The 27,810-nt window shown below is 38.1% G+C and overlaps 1 protein-coding gene across 1 annotated transcript; it reads right to left on the minus strand.

Moving 5' to 3' along the window:
* Nucleotides 1-93: 93 nt before the first annotated feature.
* Nucleotides 94-23,173, minus strand: cdyl (chromodomain protein, Y-like). The gene is made up of 7 exons (XM_065276247.2): nt 22,814-23,173; nt 7,901-8,681; nt 6,657-6,916; nt 4,624-4,796; nt 4,296-4,506; nt 3,397-3,540; nt 94-2,081 (listed from the first exon to the last, which is right to left on the minus strand). Exons 1-7 carry the CDS (start codon nt 22,835-22,837, stop codon nt 1,923-1,925), a joined length of 1,752 nt encoding a protein of 583 aa, XP_065132319.1. The 5' UTR covers nt 22,838-23,173; the 3' UTR covers nt 94-1,922.
* Between the last annotated feature and the right edge of the window lie 4,637 nt (nt 23,174-27,810).

The raw sequence follows: 27,810 nt of genomic DNA on the forward strand, positions 1-27,810 counted from the left end.
AAAACTTTTCCCCCAGCAGTTTACAAACCAATAACCAAGAGATTATATAACATACATTTCATAATCAAATACAATTTGCCACATTGTTTTGGGAAAACAAAATCTAATTTGAAAATATCTGAACAATAACATTCAATAATTATAAGAAAAACAATTCTATCATCACATCATAAATACAATTTCATAAATGACAATTTACCATCTGAAAAGGAGAACATACACAACCCTATCTTTGACATTTTCTTCACTGCAAAAAAACGACATATGGTCAATAAATACTGAATAAAAATAACATAATTTAAACATTTTATTGCTGGGGCTAAACTAAACTCTTGAGAATGAAATGAGACTGTTTAATGATTTTTAATGCGATTAAGTTGATCATGTTTTGCTTCCCTGGGAAGTTTGGTAAAAGACCAATTCTGAGTTTTTAAGAAATAGTGCATACCAGAATAATATACCAGCAAGAACAAAATCGGTCAAATCTTCAAAACTAGATACTTCATTGCTAAACAAAATCATATAATAAATTGTTACAGGTTGGACAGTCAGGTTTTGCACTGGCAGTAAAAAAATAAGCAAAATCACATTATTAGGCATCCTATGTGGACAGAACGTAGTCCGAGAAATCTTACGACCCATTTTTGAAACCTATTCCAACCCCCCCAACTCTCTTAAATCATTTCTGACAAATAATAATTCATTCCAGCTAGTCATTAAAGACGTGTAGGAGTTATATTAGAGAGAGTTTGTTTTATTCAAGGCATCACTGATGTCAGTAGCTAGGATCTTCTCTTAGAGATGTTCAATCTCCAGGGCTCATTTGATGATACAGCAGTCCAACAAAAAAATAAGATGCATATTTAAAAAGCCAGCATACTTTACTGACTTTGTAAATTTCTCATAAATTATTATTATTAAATTAGGAATATTGTGTGAACAACATTTACATCAATATTTGGTGGTATAAAGTTACTTCAAAGCAAATAGTGTGTAAGCTTAAAGCAGGAGATAACCCATAATAAAATGTAAAAAATTCAAAGCCAGTAAAACCTAGAAAAGTTAACATTCTAATACAAACAACTATATCTTGCTAAGCCAGAGCCTATACTTAATTCATATGTACTTAAATGCTAATTTAAACTGAACATGCTTGTATTTACATCATTTTTAAATTAAAAATGTTGTGTGCTCTTCCTTAAACCCTTTCAAGTGTATGTACCGAAGCCAATTATTTTCATTGTTTCTTGCCATCAATATCCGTTCATCTTTCTTCTTTTCATCAACATGACTTGATAATCTACCTGACCAAAAAGTATTCATTCTTACAAAGGGCTGGTAAACTTAAACGCTTGTATCATTTTTCTGAAAATTCATTGTTAATGAGGCTTGAGATGATTTTTACATCATGAAGACTGAATGTAATAAAAGTACCTTATACCTACTAAAAATAATCTTAACTGCATTAGGTGTTCAAATATAATCTAAATCTACATTTGTATGACAAAGCAAGGACTGTGTCATTATACATTTGGCAGCAGTTCCAACACAACAGAGCTCAAGCTCAAGGATGACAGGATGGATGCAAGAGAAAAACAGATTTTTCCTTCTGGACAGTGCTTGGAGAAAGACATGCAATTTGTCATCACAAACTATGAATTAAATTGTTATGTATATCAATGAGAAAAGCTGCCTTTTGCAGTCTGATGAAAAGTAAATACGTGCAGGTACGTGCGGGTTAGACCACGCTAGCCTGTCTCTTTTTTTTGGAGTTCCATTAAATTCTTCTGAAGAAAATCAGAGTTTGCAATGAATAATCACCACTGACAATCCGTCTCTTAACACATCAACATCAGGCACTTGAGGATGGTGTCCGCAAACAAATGTGGAGGCTTTGGCACCCGCAGGGCACTGAAACAGAATTAGAATTCATCTATTTTCTTCTGGAGATATTTAAGTATGGAGTCCATTCCCTGAGGAGAGCCCCAGACCCTCTTAAGTGCCTCACATTCCCTCTCGTTGGCCTGCTCCAGGGCGGCCCGGTTAGTGTTCCGCACCAGTGCTTTGGATTCGCGCAGAACCTTCGGTGTTGCCAGCAGCATCACCCAGAAAACAAAATAATATGAGGGGAAAAATGAGGGAGAAAAGAAAAAAAACACATGATTTATGGATGTGGATGCATTGTGAATCCTAAAAGGGACATATCATTAAAAAATCAGATTTTTTCCACATTTAAGTGTTATAATTGGGTCCCAGGTGCTTCTATCAACCTAGTAAATGTGAAAAATAACAACCCAGAACTTAGTTTTGGTAAACCATTTTCTGCAAGCATGTGAAAAATAAGTTCGAATGAAATCTGGCTCCCCTTGTGATGTCAGAAAGGGGATAATACCGCACCTTAATCTGCCCTATCCAACCATGGCACTGCCATTTAGTGCAGATATCAGCTCATTTGCATGTTAAAGGACACACCCAAAAAAATAGCACTTTTTGCTCACACCTACATATTGTCCATTTTAACATGCTATAATAAATTATCTATATTTTATTTTGAGCTAGAACTTCACATATGTATTCTGGGGACACCAAAGGTTTATTTTACATATTTAAAAAGTCTTGTGAAATGTCCCCTTTAAGTGTTTAATGATATAGTAATTGCATTTAGAAAAGATAAAATATGTTTTACTATAAAATAATTTTTCATGTCAAGAAGGGTTTAAAAGGGATTGTAAAAATGGCAGTTAAGGAGAGACTGGAGACTATCAGTTTCTGATTTGTAACCAATGGTTCAGTCCACAGCTCACCCCTCCCTTCAAAACGCATAGAGAAGCTACGGTAGCCACCACAAGACATGTCATCGTATCAAACAATGAAGTGACAGTCCGTTTAGGGCTACTGCAGGAACATGGCGAAATGTCAACTACCATGAAAGCGGACCCGGGTGTATGTAGATAAAAACGGCTTACTCTAAGGTAATTAAAACAATACAGTTCATTTTGTAAGGTACACTACTGATAATATAGTTATGCATGTTATATTGCATTTCTGTCAAGAGATCCTCCTAAAAGTTACAACAAAGCATGTTTAACCCAACGACTAGGTTTGTCCCTTATTGACCAGACGCCAGGTTGATAACAACCCCGCGTTTGATCAAGTGTGGCTGCTCTCCTTTCTACGAGTCAAGGTCAACTGGATCTCAGATTAGGTGATGCAGAGTGTTTATACATAAGGTGTTAAATTTTCTAAAGACTGTTTTTGAAAATCAAATATGCATGATCTACAATGAGTGGTCAATAAAGCCAAAAATAACAAAATGGAAGATATGGTGATGTGTAAATGCATGTTTTGTTTGAGAAAATGTGACAGAAACAAAAAGCAAATGAAAAGATGACTTACAACTGAATTACAAGATACTAGCTCCTTAATGCGAATCATGACTTCCTGTGTGAAGGTGCCTGGCCACAGAACTTGGGACACGAGTCCTTTGGCACAAGCCTCCTGAGCAGTCAACTTCCTTCCACTCAATAACATTTCATTAGCCTACAGTAACAGGTGGAAAGAGAGATTGAAAAGAACAGCAGGTGAGGAGAAACATTAAACCGAGTAAAGATGTAAGGAGAAGAACTAAATATTTATTTTTTCTCAATAAACAGTCCTTCCAGAAAAACGCCAAGTTTTTTCCTCGATCTTGCAGCACGTTTTCTTAAAAAATGTGATGGAATATGTGGGATATTTATTCAAGTTTATGTGATGAAATCACGTAACTTCATAACGTTCCCATGGCAACCGGTGACATGGCTGCGCTTATGTGAAGTAAATGCAAAAAAATTCTACTTTCTGCTAAAATAAATGTAATTTTTGAAAATGCTGGGATTATGAAATCATGCAAGCCCCAAGTTTTTGAAAAACCGCGGCCCCAACATAAATATGCCGACTTTGGCTGATTATGCGTTGAATCATGCGATCGGCATTATCGCGTTTTCTGGAGGGACTGAATAAACATTTATTCAAATTACTATCCAAAGCTGTTCCTTATTAATTTAAATATTTGTTTTATGTATTCATTTGTGGTCATGTTTATCCTTCTGATATTTATCCGTCTGATGTCACATTTAAAGCATAAGTTTATAATGATAGGTGCCACTGTGGAATGCACTACTAGCCTAGCAAAATGTGTGCAAAAACACAACTCAGATTTAGCATACAGTTTTTACTTTTTTATATAAATTCAAGATGTATAATAAGCCTAAAATAATAAATATTTTTAGGCAAAACCTTAATACTAATGTACTGACCGATGCTACTCCCATGATGACAGGAAATGTTACAGAGGAGCAGGCATCAGGGGTTTGGCCAAAGGTTGTATAAGGAGTCTGGAACCAAGCTTTCTCACTGGCCCAGATCACATCACATAAGGGCAAGATGGACGCCCCAAGACCGATGGCGGGCCCATTCACAGCAGCAATGATGGGCTTCTTGAACTGGATAAATGTGTTGACAAATGTTCTGGGGACAACAGAAAACACCATCTTATAGCGATTTAAAGATCAGCTTAAATATTTATCACTGACGTATGATCACACGTGTAAATATCTCTTTGGTTCAAACGACAGGGCATTTTACCGTATTGTCTCTGCCATTTTGATGCTTTCTTTTTTCCGATCATCCGTGAGCCGTCTGATGAAGTAAATGAAATCGAGGCCGAAGCAGAAGTAGGTTCCCACGGCACTTAGTAGCACCAGTTTACTGTCGTCGGCTGCAGCTGTTGCCATGGCACTCTGAACCTCCTTCATTACCTGAACATGACATTCAAACCAGTTATACCAATTTAATGTTGTTCCACTTGGATTATTAATTATTGAAAAACTAATAAACCAAAATGACAAAACACTTGTGTGATTATGAAGAGTGCAATCTGCTAAAGTGGATTCCAACACTTGTTTATTAATAACGTGTTATTGTGGGTCATTCTCACAAAACCACTGGAACATTATGGCAGTAAGAATTGTGATGATAAAACATTAAATTCCATAACACAAAAATGATCATAAACATGATTGTGTTATCTGCCTTGCACAATTGTATTTTACTGCTTTTTCTGCTGTAAATCTAATTACCGTAATGAGTCCCACTATGCAAAATTTAGTCAAAAAAAAAAAAAAAAGTTATAATTCCCGTAAGTAATATAGACATTAAACTGTGTTGTGTGTTTATTTTCAAATAAAACTTAAATCATATCCGTTACGCAGTAAAAAATACATAAGTAATGCAATGTGAAAAAGGCGCACCATGGATACTGATTGATTGATGGGCAGGGAACGCGCTAAACTAAAAGAACCATGGAGACGGACAAGGTGCCAGTCATGCAGACCCTAAATTTAATTCTTATAAAAGAAACCCCTGACAATATTTAAGCGACCACTTTGCATCTTATAATCATCTCGTTAATGATACTTAGGGTTTAAATTGGGTGGGGGCTGAGCCCAGGCACATAGGCTGAAGGTCTCGCTCTGTGCCAGTGTGCCCGCTGATGTGTGTGCACTGACGCGAAGTGAGTGTTTCATTCCTATGAAAGGTGGATTTTCGAAATGGGTTTTCTTCACCGATCTATATAAATGACTGGATTGCGCATGACGTCACACTTGTGAAACCACCGCGCCGCCATGTTGGTATACCCAAACGTTCTATTAAATCAATGGATGCGATCAGATTTTAATGATAAAACATCACTTTACTCGTCTTCGTTTTTAAATGTGAAATTACCCTGTACATTATTACAACACAAATGTCCAAAGCATGTAAATAGTTATTTACTGAAAGTTGTAAATTTAGCGTTTTAATCAGTTATTATACATTCATCTTTATTACAGTATCAGATCAGCAGACAGACCGCAGCATATTTAGTATTAATGACAATAAACGTGCTCATTCTGAAATCTAATAGTCATGCTTTGTACCGTATGTGCATGCAATAATTTGCTAGTTTTGTAATTATGTTATCTTAACTTACAAGTTACCTAAACTTATTTAGAGAAATAACGCTGACCGTCACAGTGTAGCTGAATGTCAAAAAAAACTTTATTTATACCCGTGTCATTAACAAATGCAACAGACACACCTTAACGTTTTTTTATAAATCTATTATCCTGCCCGATTAAAACATAAACATTGCAAATAACACCAGAATTAACAAATAATTAACGTACACATATCCTAAAAATTAACCTTGTGTAACTGATACGCTTGATGGCGGCGCTACCGGAAGGTAGTTATTAACGTTAATAAAGTTTTAAATATGGATTTTCTACAACAACACCGCGCGCATTACCCTCAGAAGACCTTTGCTTATCATCCTGGAGCCGTTTGGATTTAATTTGTGAAGGATGGACGCACTTTTTTTGGACTTGAAGGTCGTGGACTATGGGTGGACCCCGTAACATTACATTTAATCAACTGAAAGATCTAAAACATTTTCTAAAATATCCGAATATATTTTGTCTGAAAAACGATGGACATATGCAACTCGGACAGCTTGGGGGTGAGTAAATCATGGGTTTAATATCATTTTTGGCCAAACTATCCCTTTAACTACTTGAAACCAAGATTTCGTCAGAATCACCCAGATATATCTTTAAAGGATGTGTATTTGGACTTACATCGGGATTAAGTGAGTTGTTTTCAGAGGTCTTTGTAGAAAACAGAATGTGTGTGAAGCCATCTTGTTTCTTAACAACAATGTCCCTGTAGCGGTAAGCACTCTCAGTTTGACGAACACTGAAACGCAAGCGCTTGTCGAAAGTTGCGCGGTCCTCAAAACGTCGTTTCCCCGTCAGCCCCGAGCTGCCCATGACTCCTGCCGCACCACTTTGTGCAATGGCTGTTCCGTTTGCTGAGGAAGCCTCCATTAGAGTCACACCTTTAAAACAATACATTCAACACAATTTAATTACAAAACTAACATTTTATGACAAAAAATATTTCTAAAATAAATTACTTGGACCAAATAATGAAAAAAGCTTCCCATGGTGACACCTCAAGTATCAAGTGCTTAAAAAATGCAGTATGATGCGGAGTATGATTTTGCAAAATCTAGGCAAATGGTGACTGCTTAAAATGTGACCCTACCCGGCTAAAGTGTCATAATCTAATTATGAGATTAAGAGCGTCAAAGTAGTCATTTGTGATTATTGCGGTATATTACAGATTAAATACTAAGCATTCAATATACAATACATAAACGTTTATTTATAACACTAAAAATACAGAAATTGATCATTTAATTGATAATATGTCTTATTATACCTAAACTTGGCTTGCTAAAACATTGACTTTGATCATCTCTGCCAGAATGAGAGTATAGTTCCTAGCCATATCTGCATAGAAAATCTCAACTTTTAATTTTCCGTTGGTCTTAGTACACGATGTAACTCCCGAAGAGTCAAGTTTTAAATAAGAAAAATATAGAAACTCTTTGCTTAATTTTTTGCGCTAATGGTCTAAAAAGATTCAATGGATTATGCTAAGCTATGCTAAAAGTGGTACCACCAGACCCGGAGATCAGCTAAAACCAGGTAAAAATCAAATGTTTAACTCTAGGGGAGCTGGAAAATTAGCATATTTTAGTGTCCCTTTAATTCTGATTAAGAATTAATAGCATCTTTGGATTAAATATTTTTCTGAATTCATTCCAGGAGGTACTGTTAACATTCTCTCCACTTTTCCTTCAACATAACTGCTTTCATTTATCAAATGCTCGTTTATTAGTCTGTAATAGGACTGGAACCACACAATCCATTAAACTATACAAGCATGACTGAAGAATTTAGTGGTGCTTCCAGGCCTGGAACCAACCAACACTCTTTAAAACTCACAAGAAAGTTCTGTTCTAATGTGTCTGTACCTTTTCCGTTCAATGTGCGGACAGCAGCTGGCGTGATTGGGGTCTGTGGTGGTAGAAGAGCTGTTTGTGTCCTGGGCCTCGTGCCCATTCGAGCCCGCTCCTCTCCTGGTACGCGCACAACTCCAGCTGGTTTCTCCAGCAGGGCCACTTCAGGGGGCACAGCATCTGGCTCCTGGCCCTCCTGTTCCAGACTGTGTGCCGCCTCGCTTGGAGACTCCTCAGTGTCAGTGCGACTGTGCATTGGGCTCTTGGGCACAAGAATTTTGATGCCCGATTTAGACAGGTCCATACTGCGGCGTAGCGTGCTAACTGTGGGGGCTGCCGCTGGTGCCCCGGTTGGGGCCGTGTCAGGGATCACGCTTGTTACGCCAATGCTAGCTGGGCGCTTGCCCTTCTGCTGCTGTGTATCCGCCTTAGCATCACTGTCGCTGGGGTTTGACGTATGGTGTGGTGGTTGAAGACGTTTTGTGGAGCTGCTGGAGGGTGTGCTTGGGGCGGATGAAGAGATTTTTGCTGGGTTAGGATTGGGTTGTTGGGATCTGCTGATCTGTTTGCGGGCGTTGATGGTAGTGTTGCCGGGAGAGCTGCGTGTGGAACGGAAGAAACTTCCATCTTTCTGCTTTTCGCTGTGGTGACGATTAAACTCGTGGATGAACTCGATGCAGCTGGACAGGTGGCTCTCCGGCTCCCAGGTGTCTCCCTCAAAGCCGTATCCTCTCCATCGGACCAGGTACTCCGTCTTCCCCTTCTTGTTTTTTCGTTTGCCCACTATTCTTTCCACCTGCAGAAATCATGCATTATGGCTTAGTGTGAATTAATGATATAGATCATAGATTACTTGAATTAATTTATAACATTACAGAAATAGTTCCCCAAAATATGAATATCCTGTCATAATTTACTTACTCCCAGGCTCACACATGTGTATGACTTCCTTTTTCACAGACGCATACTCTATTTGTAGCAGTACATCTGCAAGGGTATAGAGGGAACTATCCCCCTTGTGGTATTACACTGGTTGAGAGGCGCTACGTTGGGTCTAGGACAACTCACGTGATTGGTTTGGACATGCACATTCTGCATGCGTGATGAAAAATCATAGATAACATTACCCAAGATGTATCACTGCTAATGCTATGAATGGTGGAGATCGCAACAGTCTATATGGCAGCTCTAGTTCCACCTTCCAGTTATAAAAAGTCAACCATTAAAGAATGACATCCTCTGGGGGAGGGTCTCTAGTCTCTATAGACTTGTTACCATTCAAACAGCAGTAAAGAAGATTGGCAAGTAAGTTCTTGCTTGCACAGTATCTGACAGGCCTTGCAAACATGGCAGAGCAGTGATGCCACTTCCATTAAAAGACTTTGTGCTAGACTGAACAATCTATATGATGTTGGTTAATAAAAAAACAGGTATTTTGTTAAATGTTAGAATTTGGTAGAATCCTATAAAAGTTTTTTGTTCATTACAAACCGATCAATCTATCTCGTAGCCTAGGGTGAAGTCAATTTGTACACCAATTTGCTATTCAACTATGTAATTGGTGCATGGTGGCCTGCGGTGGATGTACACTGCAAAACACAAGTAACTTTTAAATATTAGATGCATCCAGGTTGATTGTAGTCCATTTCCAAGAAGAGACATGCAGAAAGTGGCAAAATGTGGCCAGTTTAACAGTGGGAGGCGGTCCGTACATCGGTGCTTCACCATATAGCAGATATGACAGCATTAAAAACTACATTTGTTTATGTTCAACTGAAGAGAGAGAGAGAGTAATATACCTATATCTGAGATGGCATGAGGGTGAATACATTTGAGAATTTTCATATTTTAGTGAACAATTTCCCTAAATTGCATTTCATTTTAAAAGAATGATCCAAATGAATGACAAAATCTTGAGAAAATCTTGACAAAAATATGAAGCCCTACAGCACATTGACTAAACCGACTGAGCTCCACAAGTCTGCTACTATCTTAGTCCTAAGCTCTATACTGCTTGATCATCTGTAATACTGCATCACATTATTAAGCTGATACTAGAGTAATTGGGGTGATCTGCAATAATGAATGATGAGGCTGCATGCAGGAATGAGGTGGAGCTTCTCACTAGAGTGTAATGACAATGATCGGATCATGATTGTCAACAAGACAAAAGAACTCTTTGTAAACATCAGGAAACCTAGAGTGTGTCACTCCCTAAACATCATCATTGGCTCTACAGTGAAAATCGTCAGCTGCTTCAAGTTTCTATGCATGCAAATTTCTGCTGACGTGGTTTAGTCTCACAGCCTGTTTGAAGGAGACACAACAGCTTGTACTTTCTAAAGGTGCTTGAAGAAATGATGAAACATTTTCTCTTCTTCTAACACAGTAACATAGAATATGTCTTTGCTGCATCATTGAGCAGTATGACAATACTATCAAGCACAACAGAAATGCACTGCAAAAGGATCTCAAACAGTGAAATATTGGCAAAATAAAAAATGTATATGGTTGCCGATAGTTTGTTAGTGATTTGGCTGATTCTGTTTCAGGGTTCCCACACCTTAGTTAAATTCAAATTCAAGGACCTTTCAAGGACTTTCCAGATCCAATACCCTCAAATTCAAGGACTTAATGTCCACATTTCAAGTGAGAGCAAGGTTACATTGAGTTACCTTTTAAGATACATTGTTACAGTTCCCTTTTGAGGGAACTTGCGCTGCGTCACTGTGGTGACTCTTTGGGGACGCCTCCAGGGGTAAGTGTGTCTGAATGTTTATATAAAATTCAAAAAATGGTGAGGCTTAATGACAAAGACAGGGTGACGTGGGAGCCAGGAAGTATTTTGCTATCTGAAATATTGCCAAAATGGCTTTACTAGGACGCAGGAAGTATGGCAAGGGAGACACAGCATATCGTTCCCTTCTAAGGGAACAACAGCTACATACGTACCAAGTGCCGGATTAAGCTTTTGTGAGGCCCTGGGCTAACGCTGGTTTGGGGGCCCCCCAATATACACTGAAAAAAATAAAAGCTGGATTTACTAAAAAACATAGTGCCCATTGCTTAAATTTTTTAGTAAAACTTACTAAAAAAAGGGGATGCAAAAACGATGCACTGTCTATATTTTTTAGTAAATCCAGTGTTTTTTACAGTGTATGTGCAAAATTAAATGGCCAAAATTATTAAATAAACTAAAGGCGTTCTAAGCGAATCTGCGAGACGTTAGTTTTTGTTGACGTTTGAATTGTTTTCAAACAGACGGAGCGTAGCTAACTCCTCCCCCTCCCTTCCGTGCTTTCATGAACGCACCCAACCCCAACCCCCACCGCCAAATCCTTTTTGTCGTTTATTGGCTGGAACACTTTGTTTTGTTTTGTGCTAGGTTTGGCCACTGTGTTGTTATTGCCGTTTGTGAAGCCTGGGCTGTCTACAGAGATCGCGTTTTTTTACAGTTTGATCAGCGGACAGGCAGCAAGCAGATAGTGAGGAGATGTTCGCTGTATGCAATAAAAAAAGTTTTATGGTCTAAAACGCGTCAATTCGCTTAGAGCACCTTTAAACAATATTATCAAATGATTTTACAATCATTTATTTAATAAAACTTACAACAAAAAGTGCTTCTTTCTGCTATTCTTTCAAGAGAATTCCTCAATTAAATTATTAAAATCAAGTTGACGCAAAAGTAGGCTGAAATTATTTAAATAAATTAAACAATATTATCAAGTAATAATTGTACAATCAGAAACAGCCCAGAAAATAACATTTATTAAATGCAACTTACAACTAAAAGTGCTTCTTTCTGCTCTTCTTTAAAGAGAATTCCTCAATTAAATCATTAAAATCAAGTTGATGCAAAATGTTTTACTCACTTGACAATCTCCAATTTAGAAAATGACCTTGCTCCCGAAGCATTCAACACAAGGATGGTGAGAAAGATTCTTATAATGCAATGTACACATTGGGAAAAGCACGCTGCTTTTTATAAACATTAAATTAAATTGCTCCCTAACCAAATGCTCCTGTAGTTGCTGTTCGAACTGAAAAAGTGGAGGCACAGAGACTCCCGTTTACGATATGATTTTAATGATGATTGACACAGGACTGTTTAGGTTCCTTTCAAACCTACGTTAAAAGTGTACCCGTAAAAATATTGTTACTGCAGTAAAAGACTTAAAGTTTAAAAATAAATATTTTGATCATGGTGTCACGATCGCTGGATAATCTGAAATTACTTTTCAGTCATTTGTGATGTTACAAGGTTGAACGTCTTCACGTATACATGATTTGCGAGGTACAATTGAAATGTTTTAGAAGTACTGTATACTCAAACTCTAAAGACAGCAATGTGATTGCAGATGCGCCGCTGGTAGAGAGAGAGAGGGAGAGAGAGAGAGAGAGAGAGAGGGAAAGAGAGCGAGAGCGAGAGCGAGAGAGAGAGAGAGAGAGAGAGAGAGAGAGAGAGAGAGAGAGAGAGACTGAGAAAACGAGAGACCGTAGCCTTGTAGAAGAGTGGAAATGTTCAACGTTATTTGAAGTCGGCTCTTAAAGGACAAAATATCAAATTAAGCTATCACGTAGCTATTATACACATTTTTTCAGAACATTCTTGCGACCCAGTCCCAGTGGTTGGGGGCATCTGCTCTAGGTAGCAATTACGCATAATTACGTCAATCTCAAAATTGTCTCGGGGGCCCCCTAGTGTTCGGGGCCCTGGGCTGCAGCCCATGTTGCCCATTAGGATAACACGGCCTTGTACGTACCCAGAGATGTTTTCATGTGTCAAACACAATTATGCAAAAAAGCATTTTGGTATGAATCAACATTCGCATACAGAAGATATAAGCATTTAAAGTGAAAAGGTTAAGCACGTGTGCTTAAAAAGTCTAGAAATTTTATGATATTATCCCACACTACACAGGGAATAATATGGATTTTTTTCCAGAAAACTTCTTGCACAGAATAGATTTAACCACTTCAATGACCTGTATCTATGTATGTATTAGGGATGCGCCGATACCACTTTTTTGGAATACGAGTACGAGTACGAGTACTTGCATTTCAGTACTTGCCGATACCGATACCGAGTACTTAATAAAAAACATGATTTAAATTTACAGGTAACAGCTTTAGTCATATAATTTAACAAAAAAACAAGGGACTCGTTTTCCAGTTTGTTGTAAACTCTGCCTCTTTGGACAACACAAGAGGCATTAACCCCTTACACGCCGCTCAAACATAGACATTTCTCAGACCGTGGTATCGATCCCTGGTATCGGGGGACTTTTAACGAGTACGAGTACTTTAGAAAATGTGGTATCGAGGCCGATACCCGATACCAGTATCGGTATCGCTGCATATCTAGTATGTATATTTTCAAAAACTTCCCAGGGCCTTGAATTTTCCCCCCAGATTCACAAACTTGCAAGGACCCGTGGGAACCCTGTGATTTATGGATAGTTGATCGGTGCATCTCTACATTATTCATTACCACATGTAGAACTGACTTTCAACTTAAATTAAACATTACCTGTAATAAGCTGTGATCATTACACTTTTCAGTAAAATTTCTAAAGCATTTGTAATTTGAATCCTTTCCTTTACTATTTCAGTAACAAACCAAAATTCCAGTCAGTGATTTGAACTGAGCTCCTGCTGAAGATTAAAAAAAAAAACATTTGGCATACATTTTTGGCAAAAACAACTAAACAAACCAAAACCTTTAATAACGAAAAAATACATTAATACAAAAACAAATACTCCATAATAGAGCTTTGAGATGTTTGATACACACATTAATTCAATGCCCAATCAGAGATATCGGAATTAGTTTAAAATCTTTTAATAACCTAAGCATTCTCGGGTAAAGATCACAAAGTGTTATGCAAGTACGGACCAGCGGGGGAGTGGACAGTGGGGTAGTCGCACTTGGGTACGATTCAGTTCAGTTAAGTATATATATTAAACAAATATCTTACACAAATGAGTCATGATGTTTCTTTTGCACCACACTGAAAAATTTAATTTAGAATTGATTGGAACTCAAAAATGTACAGCTTTGTTTTTTTATGTTGGGTAAAAGGGAAGTATAGTCTTGCTTATGGCTGGGCGATTTTCAAATTTACGCTTTGACGCGATTACATTTTTTTTCAAATTGAGGAATCAAGATTTTGAAAGGAAGTATACAGTCAAAGTGAAACAGCCTAACACGCAGCCTAAACTCCGCCCTTTTGACAGGCAATCGTAGAGCGCTTGGGTGCTGTGGCATTGGTATCGTTAGTATTTTAAACTTAACCGTTTTAACCTTACAACCCTTCCCATTTCAGCATGTATAAAGGTTTTATGTTTAACAGTTACCCTGAAACGACATGAAAGCGTTTAAAATGTGAAAAATAACTGGGCTGATACATTAAAAGGCATTATGGGTTTCATCTATTAAGTTTGGATGTACATATCTATATCCTTTGAATTAAAGTGCGCAGTGAGCTCGTGTTCCCATGAAACTCCTATTGGTGCCATTCAATTCATATTCGCTTTCATACGAAAACATGTCTACGCTGACTGCATCTATCTCAGTGCACATTAGTGGTCGAACGATATGTTTTTGTTAACAGTCAATGGCAATATTAAGAAAGCTGTATGGCCTATTGGCTAATATGAGGCAAATATGGTAAATGGACTGCATTTATATAGCGCTTTTAACAGACCTATGGCCATCCAAAGCCCTTTACAATTTTTGCCTCACATTCACCCATTCATGCCCACATTACTTCACCGACGGCGGCGTCAGCCATGCAAGGCCCCAGCCAGATCGTCAAGAGCAGCTGGGGTTAGGCGTCTTGCTTAAGGACACCTCGACACTTGGTCCGGTGGATCCGGGGATTAAACCACCAACCTTCCGGTTTGTAGACAACCTACATGAACCACTGAGCCACTGCCGCCCCTAATATATATATATAACAGTTCTTTCTGATTCTCGAATCTGATTGGCTAAGAGGCGTGCAATATTTTACTGATAACGGCACAGTAACCACTTCACCATTTTGTATCATTCCGCCACCTGCTGGTCATTTTAGTATTAGTGAATGGAGGTTCTTTAAACAGGCTCATCTCTGACTGGAAAAACTGCACGCACACACACAGACACGCTGTTTTTAAACACTCTCCGTGTGTCTCATTAGTTCACTAGCTCGTAAATCAGTGTGTGAATCCCAATTGGAACTGATTATTCCGTCAAAGATCTGCGCTCTTGGATGTTACGTTAAACTTAATGGGAGTAATGTCTTGTCACATCGTGTGGACGATTAACACTTGGAAAGAGGAATATAAACAATATTTTTTTCTGGAGCGATCTCTCTCCTCAGAACGCGAAAACACTGTGGAACTTCAGCTAAGTACCACAGCTGTTGAATGTGGACATTGATCATTTATAGTGACGTGACTATTAAAACACGTTATGAGATATCACCACTGATATATTTAAAAGCAGCATGCAAAAAACAGCTCTCTGACACTTATAAAAAAACTGTTTTATATAGTACTGACAAGAACAAAGTCTAATAACAAGCGAGTGCTCGTATCGCGTTAAGATTAAATGGGAAAGCAATAGTAACATTATATAAGTATAGTTTTATTAACTTTTACCTCGCGCCAAAACAATAACAACACAAAAGACACTAAATATGAATAAGAAACCAAGTAATAGTTTCATCATGACACCAAATACTGCTGATCTGATCTCATTTTTTACTATCAAACACAGACAGGGCCAACATCAGAGCCAGGGAATCCCTGTCAGAGATGTAGCTCAGAGAAGGGCGGTGGTTAGCGGGGCGAGTGAACACTGACGTCCGCTCATGCTCTGGTTCTCATACGCACCGAATCTTACTAAGCAAACGTTCAAACAGGCGCTATCTTAACTAACCGACTGCAGATTTAAATATAATATATATTCTCGACTGAACTAATCTTAAAACTACACTTTGTGACCAAGAAACGTTAATATAAAGAAACCGTTCTCGGCCTACGGCCTCTGGCCTAATCACAGATAGCTATATCACACTCCTACTCGAGCGATATTGCTTAAATATACACTCACCGGCCACTTTATTAGGTACACCATTACAACTGCATGTTTACGCAAATTTCTAATCAGCCAACCACATGGCAGCAACTCAACGCATTTAGGCATGTAGACATGGTCAAGACCAGGGGTCGGCAAGTAACTTTGGCCACGGGCCAATATTTATTTTAGCCAGTAGATGGCGGGCCAGCTGCTGTTCCCACACTTACGTGTCTTATTCTGAATTAGCCTAGTATAGCCTATCTGATCTTTTGTCAAGAAACATTGTCTTTATTTCATATTTAAAAGACGAAAGACAGCATTAAAAATAGCTAAAAACATGGTTATGGATCCGTGTATCATTCGCTTTTCAAATTAAAAACAAAAATGAAAAAACTAACCACCACGGGTTTTCTGATTGTGTGCTCTCAGATCAAAAAATGAATTACTGGATTTGACAAATTTTTTATTTAACACCTTTACAGGCATAATATATCAATAAAAACATTTTTTAAAAAACAAGTAGGCTACTATAGTGGTAACATATTACAGGCATTTATGCTCCCATGAAAGACTCTTACAGTCCGACTTTTGAACTTTATTCCTTTTTTTATTAATATTTATACGGGACCTAAGGTTAATGGAGGTCTGCGCTGGACTGTTTTTTTTTGTCCAGCTCCCACAAGATTCTATTCAGTAAACCGCTTAAAATACACTCTGTGTTCACTTGCTTTATTTCCCGACCTGACGGGTCCGCAAAACTTAACGTTAGATCTCGTTTCTAGAATCTCACATTCAAATGTCTCTAACGAAAAGAGAGAGATGAAGTAACCTATAACAATTATAAATGCTATACCAAAATTGTGTTCGTGCCAATATAAATATTATTTTAACATTGTACTGTCAGCAGAGAAAAAATAATGAAATATAAATAATAAATTAAATAGGACAAAGCCTCTCACTCAAATTTCTAACCAGCATAAACCGAAACCATTGTTGGTTGCAGAGTTGCTGTCCAAACAAATTGCTCCTTTGCCAATAACGTTTTAAACGGAGGCAAAGATCAAAGAACTGTGCGTTAGGAAAATTAATGATGGCTTTATTTTAATAGACATGTAAAACCATATTTTGGCGGATTTTTAATTTTTTACGAATTTGGCTGCCCATTTAGTCTTAATAATTAACGGTAAACGAACTTGACTTGCTGTTCTCGAAGGCAGGTCGAACCTTAAGGTCGGGTTCGAGCCCCAAGTTCAAGTAACAGAACAGAAGAAAAAAAATGAGTAGTGAATGAGACGATGAGAAGGAGGAGTTGCAGCTATGCGCGGAGGCATGGAGACTCCCGTTTACGTTTACCACATGTTTTTAATAGTGATTGACACAGGACTGTTTCCTTTCAAATCTACGTTAAAAGTGAACTAGTTAAAATATTACTGCAGTAAAAGAGTTTATTTTGTATCATATTTTACTGTGGTTTCTAAAAGCCTGCAATTACTTTTCAGTCATTTGCGATGTCACGGAGATTAATGTCTTCACGCGTGACGCATTGACATGATTTGCGAGGTAAATTTGCAAATGATTCATGAATTCATACCTCTGCAATTATTATAGTTATGATTGTGCAGCATTTAGTGCAAACATTTTTTATCTAATACATATTATTTATCAGTGTGTTATACGCGAAAAATAATAATGAAAAAAGTTCAAAAGTCGGACTGTAATCGAATGAGACCTAAAGGAAAGCATGGTTGCTATTAAAATAATTTAAATGTAATCTGTTAGTACCTGATCTGTTTAAAATTATTTCATTGGTATATGTCTGCTAAGGTGTTCAATTAAAATTTGTCTGAACCCGTTTTCATTCATTTTTTTTATTTTTGATCTGAGCGCACATTCGGAAATTGATTTGATTTTAGTTCAGAAAATAAATAATAGAAAACAAGTCGTTTTTCTTTATTTTCTTTTTGGTTTTGATTTAAAAAAAAAACGAATGAAGGAATGATACACAGGGCCATTTTTGTAAACTGTTATTGTAAAATAAAAGTAGTATTTGATAAAAAAAAAAATTATAAAAAAACGGACTTCAAAATAATCCGACGGGCCAGAAAATATTGCTGGCGGGCCACTTTTGGCCCGCGGGCCGCCAGTTGCCGACCCCTGGTCAAGACGATCTGCTGCAGTTCAAACCGAGCGTCAGAATGGGGGAGAAAGGTGATTTAAGTGACTTTGAATGTGGCATGGTTGTTGGTGCCAGACGGGCTGGTCTGAGTATTTCAGAAACTGCTGATCTAGTGGGATTTTCACGCACAACCAACTCTAGGGTTCACAGAAAATGGTCCTTAAAAAAGAAAATATCCAGTGAGTGGCAGTTCTGTGGTCGCAAATGCCTTATTGATGCCAGAGGTCAAAGAATGGCCAGACTGCCTCAAGCTGATAGAAAGGCAACAGTAACTCAAATAACCACTCGTTACAACCGAGATATACAGAAGAGCATCTCTGAACGCACAACATGTCGAACCTTGAGGCGGATGGGCTACAGCAGCAGAAGACCACACTGGTTGTCATTCCTGACAGCAAAGAATAGGAAAATGAGGCTACAGTTCGCATGGCTCACCAAAATTTGAAAATAGAGAATTGGAAAAACGTTGCCTGGTCTGATGAGTCTTGATTTCTGCTGCGACATTCGGATGGTAGGGTCAGAATTTGGCGTCAACAACATGAAAGCATGGATCCATCCTGCCTTGTATCAATGGTTCAAGCTGCTGGTGGTGGTGAAATGGTGTGGGGGATATTTTCTTGGCACACTTTGGGCCCATTAGTACCAATTGAGCATTGTGTCAACGCCACAGCCTACCTGAGCATTGTTTATGACCATGTCCATCCCTTTATGACGACAGTGTACCCATCTTCTGATGGCTACTTCCAGCAGGATAAATCATTTCAGACTGGTTTCCTGAACATGGCAATGAGTTTACTTTACTCAAATGGCCTCCACAGTCACCAGATCTCAACCCAAAAGAGCACCTTTGGGATGTGGTGGAACCAGAGATTCGCTTCATGGATGTGCAGCCTACATATCTACAGCAACTGTGTGATGCTATCATGTGAATATGGACCAAAATCTTTGAGGAATGTTTTCAGTACCTTGTTGAATCAATACCACGAAAGATTAAGGCAGTTCTGAAGGCAAAAGGGGGTCCAACCCGGTAGTATTAAGGTGTACCTAATAAAGTGGCTTGGTGAATGTGTGATATATATATACATATGTAATTACAGTATGTAATTACAGTAAATAAGAGACAAACAGAAATTTGGGGAAACTACATAAACATAAATATACCTTTTTATAGTACTTAAACATATTTACATAATAATTTACATAAAAAGACATAATTAATGTGGATCTGACATCTCACGGTACTATGTGAATAAGTGTGTGTGAACACAGCATAACATCATGTTAAAAAGGGAATAAATTGTTCCATTTAACATATGATGTGAGATTATGATGGTTACTTAAAATGGAATACATACATACATACATAAAACATTATAAAAATGCCTGAACATGGGTTATAGGTCTGTTTTTTTACATTTTGGCTAACATTATATTTCTAAACAAAACCTACATTGTGCATTGATATTTTTAAAACGTAAAGTAATTTTTATATTTATACCACGTTGATATTGATAACTATACTTTAGTGCACTTGGATTAGCCATATGTTTTTTAACCAGATGTTCCTGCATCTTATAAAATAATGTTAATGGAAAGAGAATGTTAAGTTGACTAGTAAAAAAATTGTGAATCGTTCGAATTTTCCTAAAAGAAAATCTAGATAAATTTGTTTCATATCACCCAGCCCTAGTTCTGCTATACTGTTAAAAATAAAATAAGTCATTCAGAAACATAGCTCTCAGCGTTTTCCCGAATGAACAAGAAAAATTAGATGTCTGTCATAACTCTGTAGCCTTTTTCTTACTGCCCACTTTTTTGCCCTTTTGCTGTTAACTGTCATATTAACAGAAATTTTTAAAAGAGGGCGCTTGCTTTGATCTTGATCGAGAGGGAGAGTTGCAGTCTCTGATTGTTCCAAGCAACTGTAAAGTTCTATTACCACAACGAAAGGCCCGCCTCTCGCCTTATTCGATTGGACAATGGTATGACGTCAGGCGCTTTTCCGCTCAAAGTGCTCTAGTAAAAACACACGCCAAGCAAGGCAGCCAAAACACCTGCCACTACCATAAACTCGTTCTGTGTGATCTGCCCCTACGGGTGTTTTCAGACCTGAGCCTTTGTTTTGGAACCTGGTGCGTTTTCTCCATTGGTTCGGTTAATTGGCATGTTTGAACTAGGGATGCACCAAATTCTCAGCAACCGAAATTATTCTTTTAAATATAAATAAGCTGATCTCTGCACTAAATGGTAGTGCCATGGTTAGAAAGTAGGGGTGGGTTGATATCACTTTTTCCATTACTGATCCGAATTCTGAGTACCGTCCGATCCCAATCCAATCTTTTTCATATTTTCTAGGTTGATAGAAGCACTGGGGACCCAATTATAGCATTAAACATGAAAAAAGGTCACATTTTTATGATATGTCCCCTTTAAAGTAGTGGAGAACTGGGGCGAAAGTAACACGGGACGAGTACTATACTATTACAGCATCTTTAGTACCCAACCTCAACAAAGCGGACAAATATTGTGATATTTCGCGCATGTAGGTCCAGAAAACGGGTCATTTTTGCTTATAATGCGTAGTGTTTCTCGTTTCATGTTTTACAGTACTGATCAATCTACAGGTTATTTAGTGCTCTAACACATCCTGAAGTTTGCCTTCTCAGAGTTTTTTTTAAATAAAAGTAAATCAGGTTTAAATGTCAGGAGTTCCTTTCGGGACAGAAGTTACACTTGTTACTTTTGTCCTGCTGCTAATACTGTTGCATTGTGTTGAAAATATATGTAATTCTAATATAACTTTCATAGCGTTCATACTGTTAAAAAAATTAAATTTGTGTCGAGTTGCTTTTGAAACATTTGATAAAACTGAAACTTACAATGAAAATGAAATTTAATATTTTTTTTGCAAAGATAAACAACAAAATGTTTGCAATTACATATAAACAATGTCATAGTCATGTACTAAAAACAAGTGTAACACAAAAATCTATCTAGTTCGGTTTCGTTACTTTTGACACACTTGTGTGTTACTTTCGTCCCAGCTGACGTCAAAATTAGCAATCCGCTAATTATGTTCAAAGTGAAATTATACTGAAGTTTTACATTTGAGAGTTAGTGACCACAGCAAAAGTATCTCTGTCTAAAACATTATCTTCTAAAAAAAATGATACTTTCGCCCCTGCTCTCCCCTACTGCAATATATATATTTGAAAAAGAAATGGTAGGTAGTACACTTATTTAAAACCTATTACATTATTTGCAAAGCTTTTTGGAAGTGAGCGCTGAGCGGCCACTGCTGAAGGTTTTTAGGATTCTCATTTCAAAATTAACAGTAACTTCTCTGACTGTTGAACCTTTACCATGCATCATGACTAAGAGTTCTGGTATTGCTAGCTGAATGGACAGTATTATGAAGGTGTCTGAAAAAGGGACAGTATTAACTAAGGTCTCATAAACTGGTCAACTGTTCTCATCATCACACAACTGTGTTCATGCATAAGGCTCAAACAACTAATTATTCCCATAAGCACATCAGTTCAAAACCTGTCATGATTATGTTTTCTAAATGTGACTCGTCAGCACAATATTTAGCAGACCAATTCATAATGTACTGAATGGCAATGATTTCAAGGAATAGTTCACATGAATATAAAAATTATCTTGCGGTGACGAAAACACGCATGACAACTAGAGTTGGACGATATATTGAATATTATCAAGATAATTGTGATAATATTTTTAGGTATATCACCCAGCCAGCCCTAATCACAATTATTAATGAGACCTTTAAGAACCAATGGGATTTGATGTTATCACTGTGACGCCAAATGTTTATTTACAACGCTGAGTTGTAGGTTTCAATGAATATGCAGTCCATTGATCACTCATAAAGCTCAAAATATGAATTGTTTTGTCTCACAAACATACAGTTTTAATACAATTATATTGACGATAGATGAATGAACCTTCTGGAGCATCACCATGAATGGCATAAAAATAATAATGTTTGGATGAACTACCTCAATAAAAGCCAATCAAACATTATGAAAGCATGTGACACTTTCTTTATGCCAAATGTCACTCCATGTTCAGTCTGTACTCTTAACCCAGGCAACAAACTTGAAAATGAAACAAAGCAAAGGCTCAACTGTCAAGTGGCCATAACACAGAACACAACTGGATGGCTAGTTATGAACAGCTCCAGTAATGCAGGTTGATAGCTGTACAATGATAGCAAAATCCAGAGTCCTCAAAGTTCTCCCATTGCTAAACACAACATCCAGGACAGGGGTGTCTCCAGCTATCCTGTGGGTGTCTGGCACACCCCACAGACCTCATGGTTAGCAACTAGCTTCATGAAATATCACCCTCCCAAGCGCTCTTCCCTCCCCAGCCTCATCCACTGCCTCCACCAGCATCTCATCACACTTCAGCACCTTCAGTCAACTCCGCAAACTAACACACACAACATTGACTACACACTGCTGAATGTACATCTCAGAATACTTGTTTATTTTGCTAGCACGCACCACTACGGTTTGATTATAACTAATATTAGAGTGGGTGAAGTCAGTTGTTAAGGCTGTTTGGTAGTGTACTTCACACGAGCTTCAGGGAGCCGATACGACTAAACACAAATATAGTCAATTAACTGCATCTAAACGCCAATATCACCAACATTCACCTCGTACAGTTCCTCCGTGGCCATCGTGCCCCGATAATCTTCGACGTCGCCGCAATCCGTAAGGATTGTAGACACTTTTCCTCCAGTTGCAGTTGTCTTTTTGGCCTCTCCTCCCTTTTCGGTTTGTCGGGTGAGATGTGCTGACCCGCACCGAGGATCTAGCTCTTCAGTTTGCGCAGTCAACGTTTAACTGACAACATTTTAGGTGTACCTTGGTGTTCCCTTCAATTGGAAGTGAAAAAGAGCACTTTTGTGAGTCCAGTTAGCAGTTTTACAGAGTGTTACCGTGTAATAGTCCGCAGGCAGTGCTGGTTACGCGCTCGCCTGCCACACACAGGAAGTCTCAATCGAGCGCAGATTACAGTCGAGATGAGTTTGCGCTGCCTGCAACCTTTGTGATAGAGCTAGTGATGGTCAACCCGGATCTTTTTAAGGATTCGGGTTATTCTGAGTCACTCACTAATATGATCCGGGTTGTGCGAGTCACTCGAGTCACTTGAGTCACTTGGTCAAAATCTCCCAATTCCAATCGCTAAGTTATACTAATGCCAACCCAGCAACTCGGATCACGCGTGCAGCTACGAGTTTATGACTCCTCTGCTCACAAACAAGGGCTTATGTGACCTGAGGAACTCGTAAAAAACATGCATGCCCGTGGTAACATTATCAATAACATAATTGTAAAAGTTTGGTGTGTTTAGTTTCATTTCATAACGACAAATATATCAACACCACATTTAGAAGATGTCAGGCTTGGTTGACTTGGACGTGAGAGGAACGTGTCCGGTTTCAGATTGACTTAAAAGATCCACGATAGGCTTCGGTTAATCTTGTGAGTGAGTCCCAGACAGAACCGCTCGCCCGCTCCTGCACGGGTCCTGTGAGTGAACCACTCACGTCACTCTGAGTGACTCAGTCAACAAGAGGAGCCGTGTACGTCCGTCGGTGGCGGATCTTTCCAGCAGCACTGCTGCAGCAGTCCTCGTATTTAAAAATGTTAAACATTTGCAGCTTCTACCCAAAACATTGTGCCAGTCAAATATTTCAACAGATTAGCCTACATGAGTCAGTGGGTTAACAACACGAGCAAGGCTTGTTTCTCCTAGCCCAGGATTCAAGCTCTATGAGTTGAGTCACTCTCTGTGTGAATCCCCGAGCCGCAGACCAACTCATTGTCGCGCGCACGCATCCCTTTGTACTCGGACTCGGAGCTGCAAGAAATAATGATCTGGAATAGCAGCTTTTGGTTCACTCGGTACCCCCAGTCGACATTTGGTGATGTAAATTAACTCGTTGTTGCAAGTTATAGAACCTATGGCAGCTTATGTAGAGTTATTTGTTGTAATTCTGTTGTAAACATTTGAAGAGCTTTGTGTTTGATACAATTTCTCATTTTTAATGCAAAATCTGAGAGGACTCAACTGACTCGGGTTAATGGTCACTAAGGACTCATGGTTCTCGAGTCATTTTAGGGATCGGGTTAAATGATCCGAGTTTCGGGTGACTCGCTCATCACTAGATAGAGCGACAGTCAACCGTTGCGTACAAATCAATATCGCTGTTGATTTTGAAGAGATGTCTCTGAAACACAACTAATGTACGTCATTAGTAGTTTGAACCATAATATATAGCGTTTTGTGATGGGTGTTAAGCCTATGTCTCACTATAAAACTTTTAGGATCAGTCCTTTTATTTTTATGATTAAATTAATATGTCTTATTGCATTAGGAATGCGTGTATTAAATGCATTCATTTTAAAGAGCACAAATAATGAAAGTTTAAGATAAATCCTTAAAATAATGTGGGAGCAAATTGTTCACTTTACAATTACATTTAAAATATTTGAAAAATAAATAATAACTGAAAATGAGATCATTATTTTACACTTTGAAAAGAACATGCCAGCTCCAGAAAATGAGTATGAACTAGGCTACTTTAAAAAAGCCTAAGCAGTTTTAGCTGGTTTTGGGTGGTGCTCGTCGGTTTAACTGGGAGCTTGGAAATATGCCTTCTAAACCAGACAACAAAACAACCTTATCAGACTAGAAGACCAGCAAAGATCAGCAAACCTGATCAGTTTAAGAAGTTTTTTTTCTGTGGGGTGGGGTAGTTATCCCCAGCCTGCCTCTACTGATAAGTTCAGGACTATTTCTAAAACAAGCTGGGGTGTGATCAATAATCAGAAAACAACTGAAATAACAAATCAGTGAAAGGAACACCATGAAATATGCTGAATAAACATCATCTGCCATGCTTTAAAAACTGACAACTTTTATTGGTGTAATAAAAATATCTATTTCAACAAATGTTCATGATATGTGTCTCAGGTAAGCATGCTTTTAAAAGATATGGAATTTAGCTCTGGTGGCCTTGTAAAAGTGGAATGTACTTTAGCAAGAGATAGCCAAAAGAAAACAAGGAAGTTAGTGAAAGAGCCTGCATTTAGAGAAATGTCACAGCTGACTTCTAATTTCCCCCGCATTATTTACTGATGTTTGATGGTTCATTACTCATAAAACATACACCTTCCTTTTCCCATGTCACAAAGACTCTGACAGCATACATATTCTATAAACTTCTAGGTACATTTTTTGGGTTTACCATTTTCTCTATATCTGTGTTTTTCCCAGAAACTGCAGAAATCATCTTCAATTTCAGTTTAGGGTTCCCGGCTGGTCACGACTATTGGTTTTGCCTTTTCACCCTTTTCACTCTTTTCCTTCTCCTGAAATCCCTAAAATCTTTTAAAACCTCTCTTGCTGGTACTGTTCTTAGTAACTGTCATTTATTTTTTTACTCCTCATGTTTTTTTAACCCATACACTTAGTGATATCTCAGACCCCCCTTTAAAAAAGTTAACCGAACTCAGACCACGTCTGGAGGTGGTCTGAGTACGGTTCGCTTTTGGGTTCTTTTGTAGTTATTTTTGAGGGGTGAAATCAATAAGGTGCACAGAGAGCTGGGGTCTGAGTTGTTATGAAGTTGTTATGTGAACAAGAAATGGTTTGAGATCACTTCAGTTCTGAAGAGGACCAAAAAAAAGAACTGGGTCCTCTTTTGAGTCCACTATATTGTGAACACCAAAAGGAGTGAGGTCACATTCGGCTAGTTCCTTTTCTGGTTCACTTTAAGTGAACTGGGTTTGGTTCTTTTAAAATGAACTATATGTAAAAACACCCTTAAAGGACACCTATGGTCCGATTCACACTTATATATTTCCTTTGGTGTGTAAGTGTGTATTAGTACATGTTAACAATATGCAAAAGGTACAAACCCCAAAGTAAATAATGACGCGAGTTATCGTTTCCAAAGTAAATCTTTTTTCTTGGACTACAACAAACACACAGATTGTAGGCAACAGTTTACTTCCTGGGATTGGTGATGTGGTAAAGACCAACATTTTCATAAATCATCCCACTTCGGACTCAGCCTGTAAGTTAACTCCTGTTAGCATTGCATTGTGAGCAAATCTTTCAAACATGGTAAGGAGCGTCACATTTCCAGCTGATGTCAGAGGTATTCAGGTCAATCACAACGTACAGATTAGCTGGCCAATCAGGGACACGGTGCTTTTCAAATAGATGAGTGTTGTACCAAATCAGGGGCTGTTACTTTACACTTGGTATTAGGGATGTGTTTTAATCAATCGGATCACAAGTGGACTAGAGAGACACATTACGTTTACACCTGGTATTTAAATTTGTCTCTTTTGTCCACTTTCGACCGCTTCTGTCCTGAATACTGTGAGGGGGTGGTCTGTGAGACGGTGGGCGAGTGCTCTCATTCAAACGCGAGCGGCAGTAATGATGAGTTTATATGGATGCAAACTAATATTATGTCATAGTCCCATGCTTGTTTAGCAAGTATACATGCTGCATAGTGTTTTGTACGTGTATATGTTAGAGCTTTCTCTGAATTTTCAACGCATTTGATGAAATAGGATCGCGCAACTTTCACGCTTTCAAAACGAAACTACGGAGAACACCCGCAGTAGTTTTATCAATGAAAGGCTAAAAATAGCGCTGTTCACCGTTTGTTCACACAAGAAGTCAGAAAAGACGTAAAACTTGTGTTTAGTACTTCAGATTAGATAAATGGGCGGAGAGAAGGCGGTCTCTTGTGGCTGTTCGAACACCTTCAACCACATGTGCGTATACAATACAAAAGAAATCCGATCGAAAGGGGTTTCGACTACCTCTGAATGTTGTACCACAATACTTGTTCTTCCTTACCCATTCTCCTAATCTGCTGCTACATTAAACATCTCACAAAGTTCTCCACTGAGTGCCATTTGTCTTATAATTTAAGTCTGTAATTTAACTAGTGAATTTAGCTGGCTGTCCACAACAAAGATTGAAAACAAGATCTTTGAGTTTATATGTGATCCTCGCTGTGAAATTGCACCTAAAGTATTTTTTTGTGATTTACTGTTTCTAATCATCCTAATGTAAAGAACATTCTGTGAAAATACATTGATATCTTTAAAACTGTCTAAACAGTGATTGAAATCAAACTTTCCCATTAGATTAAAGATCATGAGACTATAGTCTGGATAGACAGGATCACAAATGGTCTTTAATTAGTATGGCTCTTACTTTCTTTATGTAGCTTATAGTTTTTTTGTGCATATGTAAGTGGTTATTTTGTGCATGTTCTCCCTTAGCATTTTTTTATCTTTGAGGGCCAGTCACTACAGTTATAAGGTAAAGAAAAATGATGAATGAGCCGTATTATCATCAGTAATAATAATGTAAAGTCACATTCTACAGTGTACAGTACAAATGAGATCTCTTGGGAGCTTAGATGAGGTAAAAACATGAGGAATTATTTTGCTACCTGCCTGTGCATTGGATTTCAGTAAAAAAATCTCTACAGCCTTTATCTTGCTTATTACATTGTCTTGCATTTCAAGGGAAGTTTGCACAGTTTTATTTGGACACCCCCTTGCAGCTGACATTAAAAGACAGGAATTACAAACACTGTTATTTCCCCTTTGC

Source organism: Paramisgurnus dabryanus, chromosome 6 (assembly GCF_030506205.2).
Source record: "Paramisgurnus dabryanus chromosome 6, PD_genome_1.1, whole genome shotgun sequence".
Lineage (NCBI taxonomy): Eukaryota > Metazoa > Chordata > Actinopteri > Cypriniformes > Cobitidae > Paramisgurnus > Paramisgurnus dabryanus.

Coding starts and splice junctions, on each gene's coding strand:
- cdyl (XM_065276247.2), bottom strand. CDS start 22,837: ATGGCCACGGAGGAACTGTACGAG. Junction 8,682..22,813: donor CCACGGAGGAACTGTACGAG/GTGAATGTTGGT, acceptor TGATTTCTGCAG/GTGGAAAGAATAGTGGGCAA. Junction 6,917..7,900: donor CCGCACATTGAACGGAAAAG/GTACAGACACAT, acceptor ATTGTTTTAAAG/GTGTGACTCTAATGGAGGCT.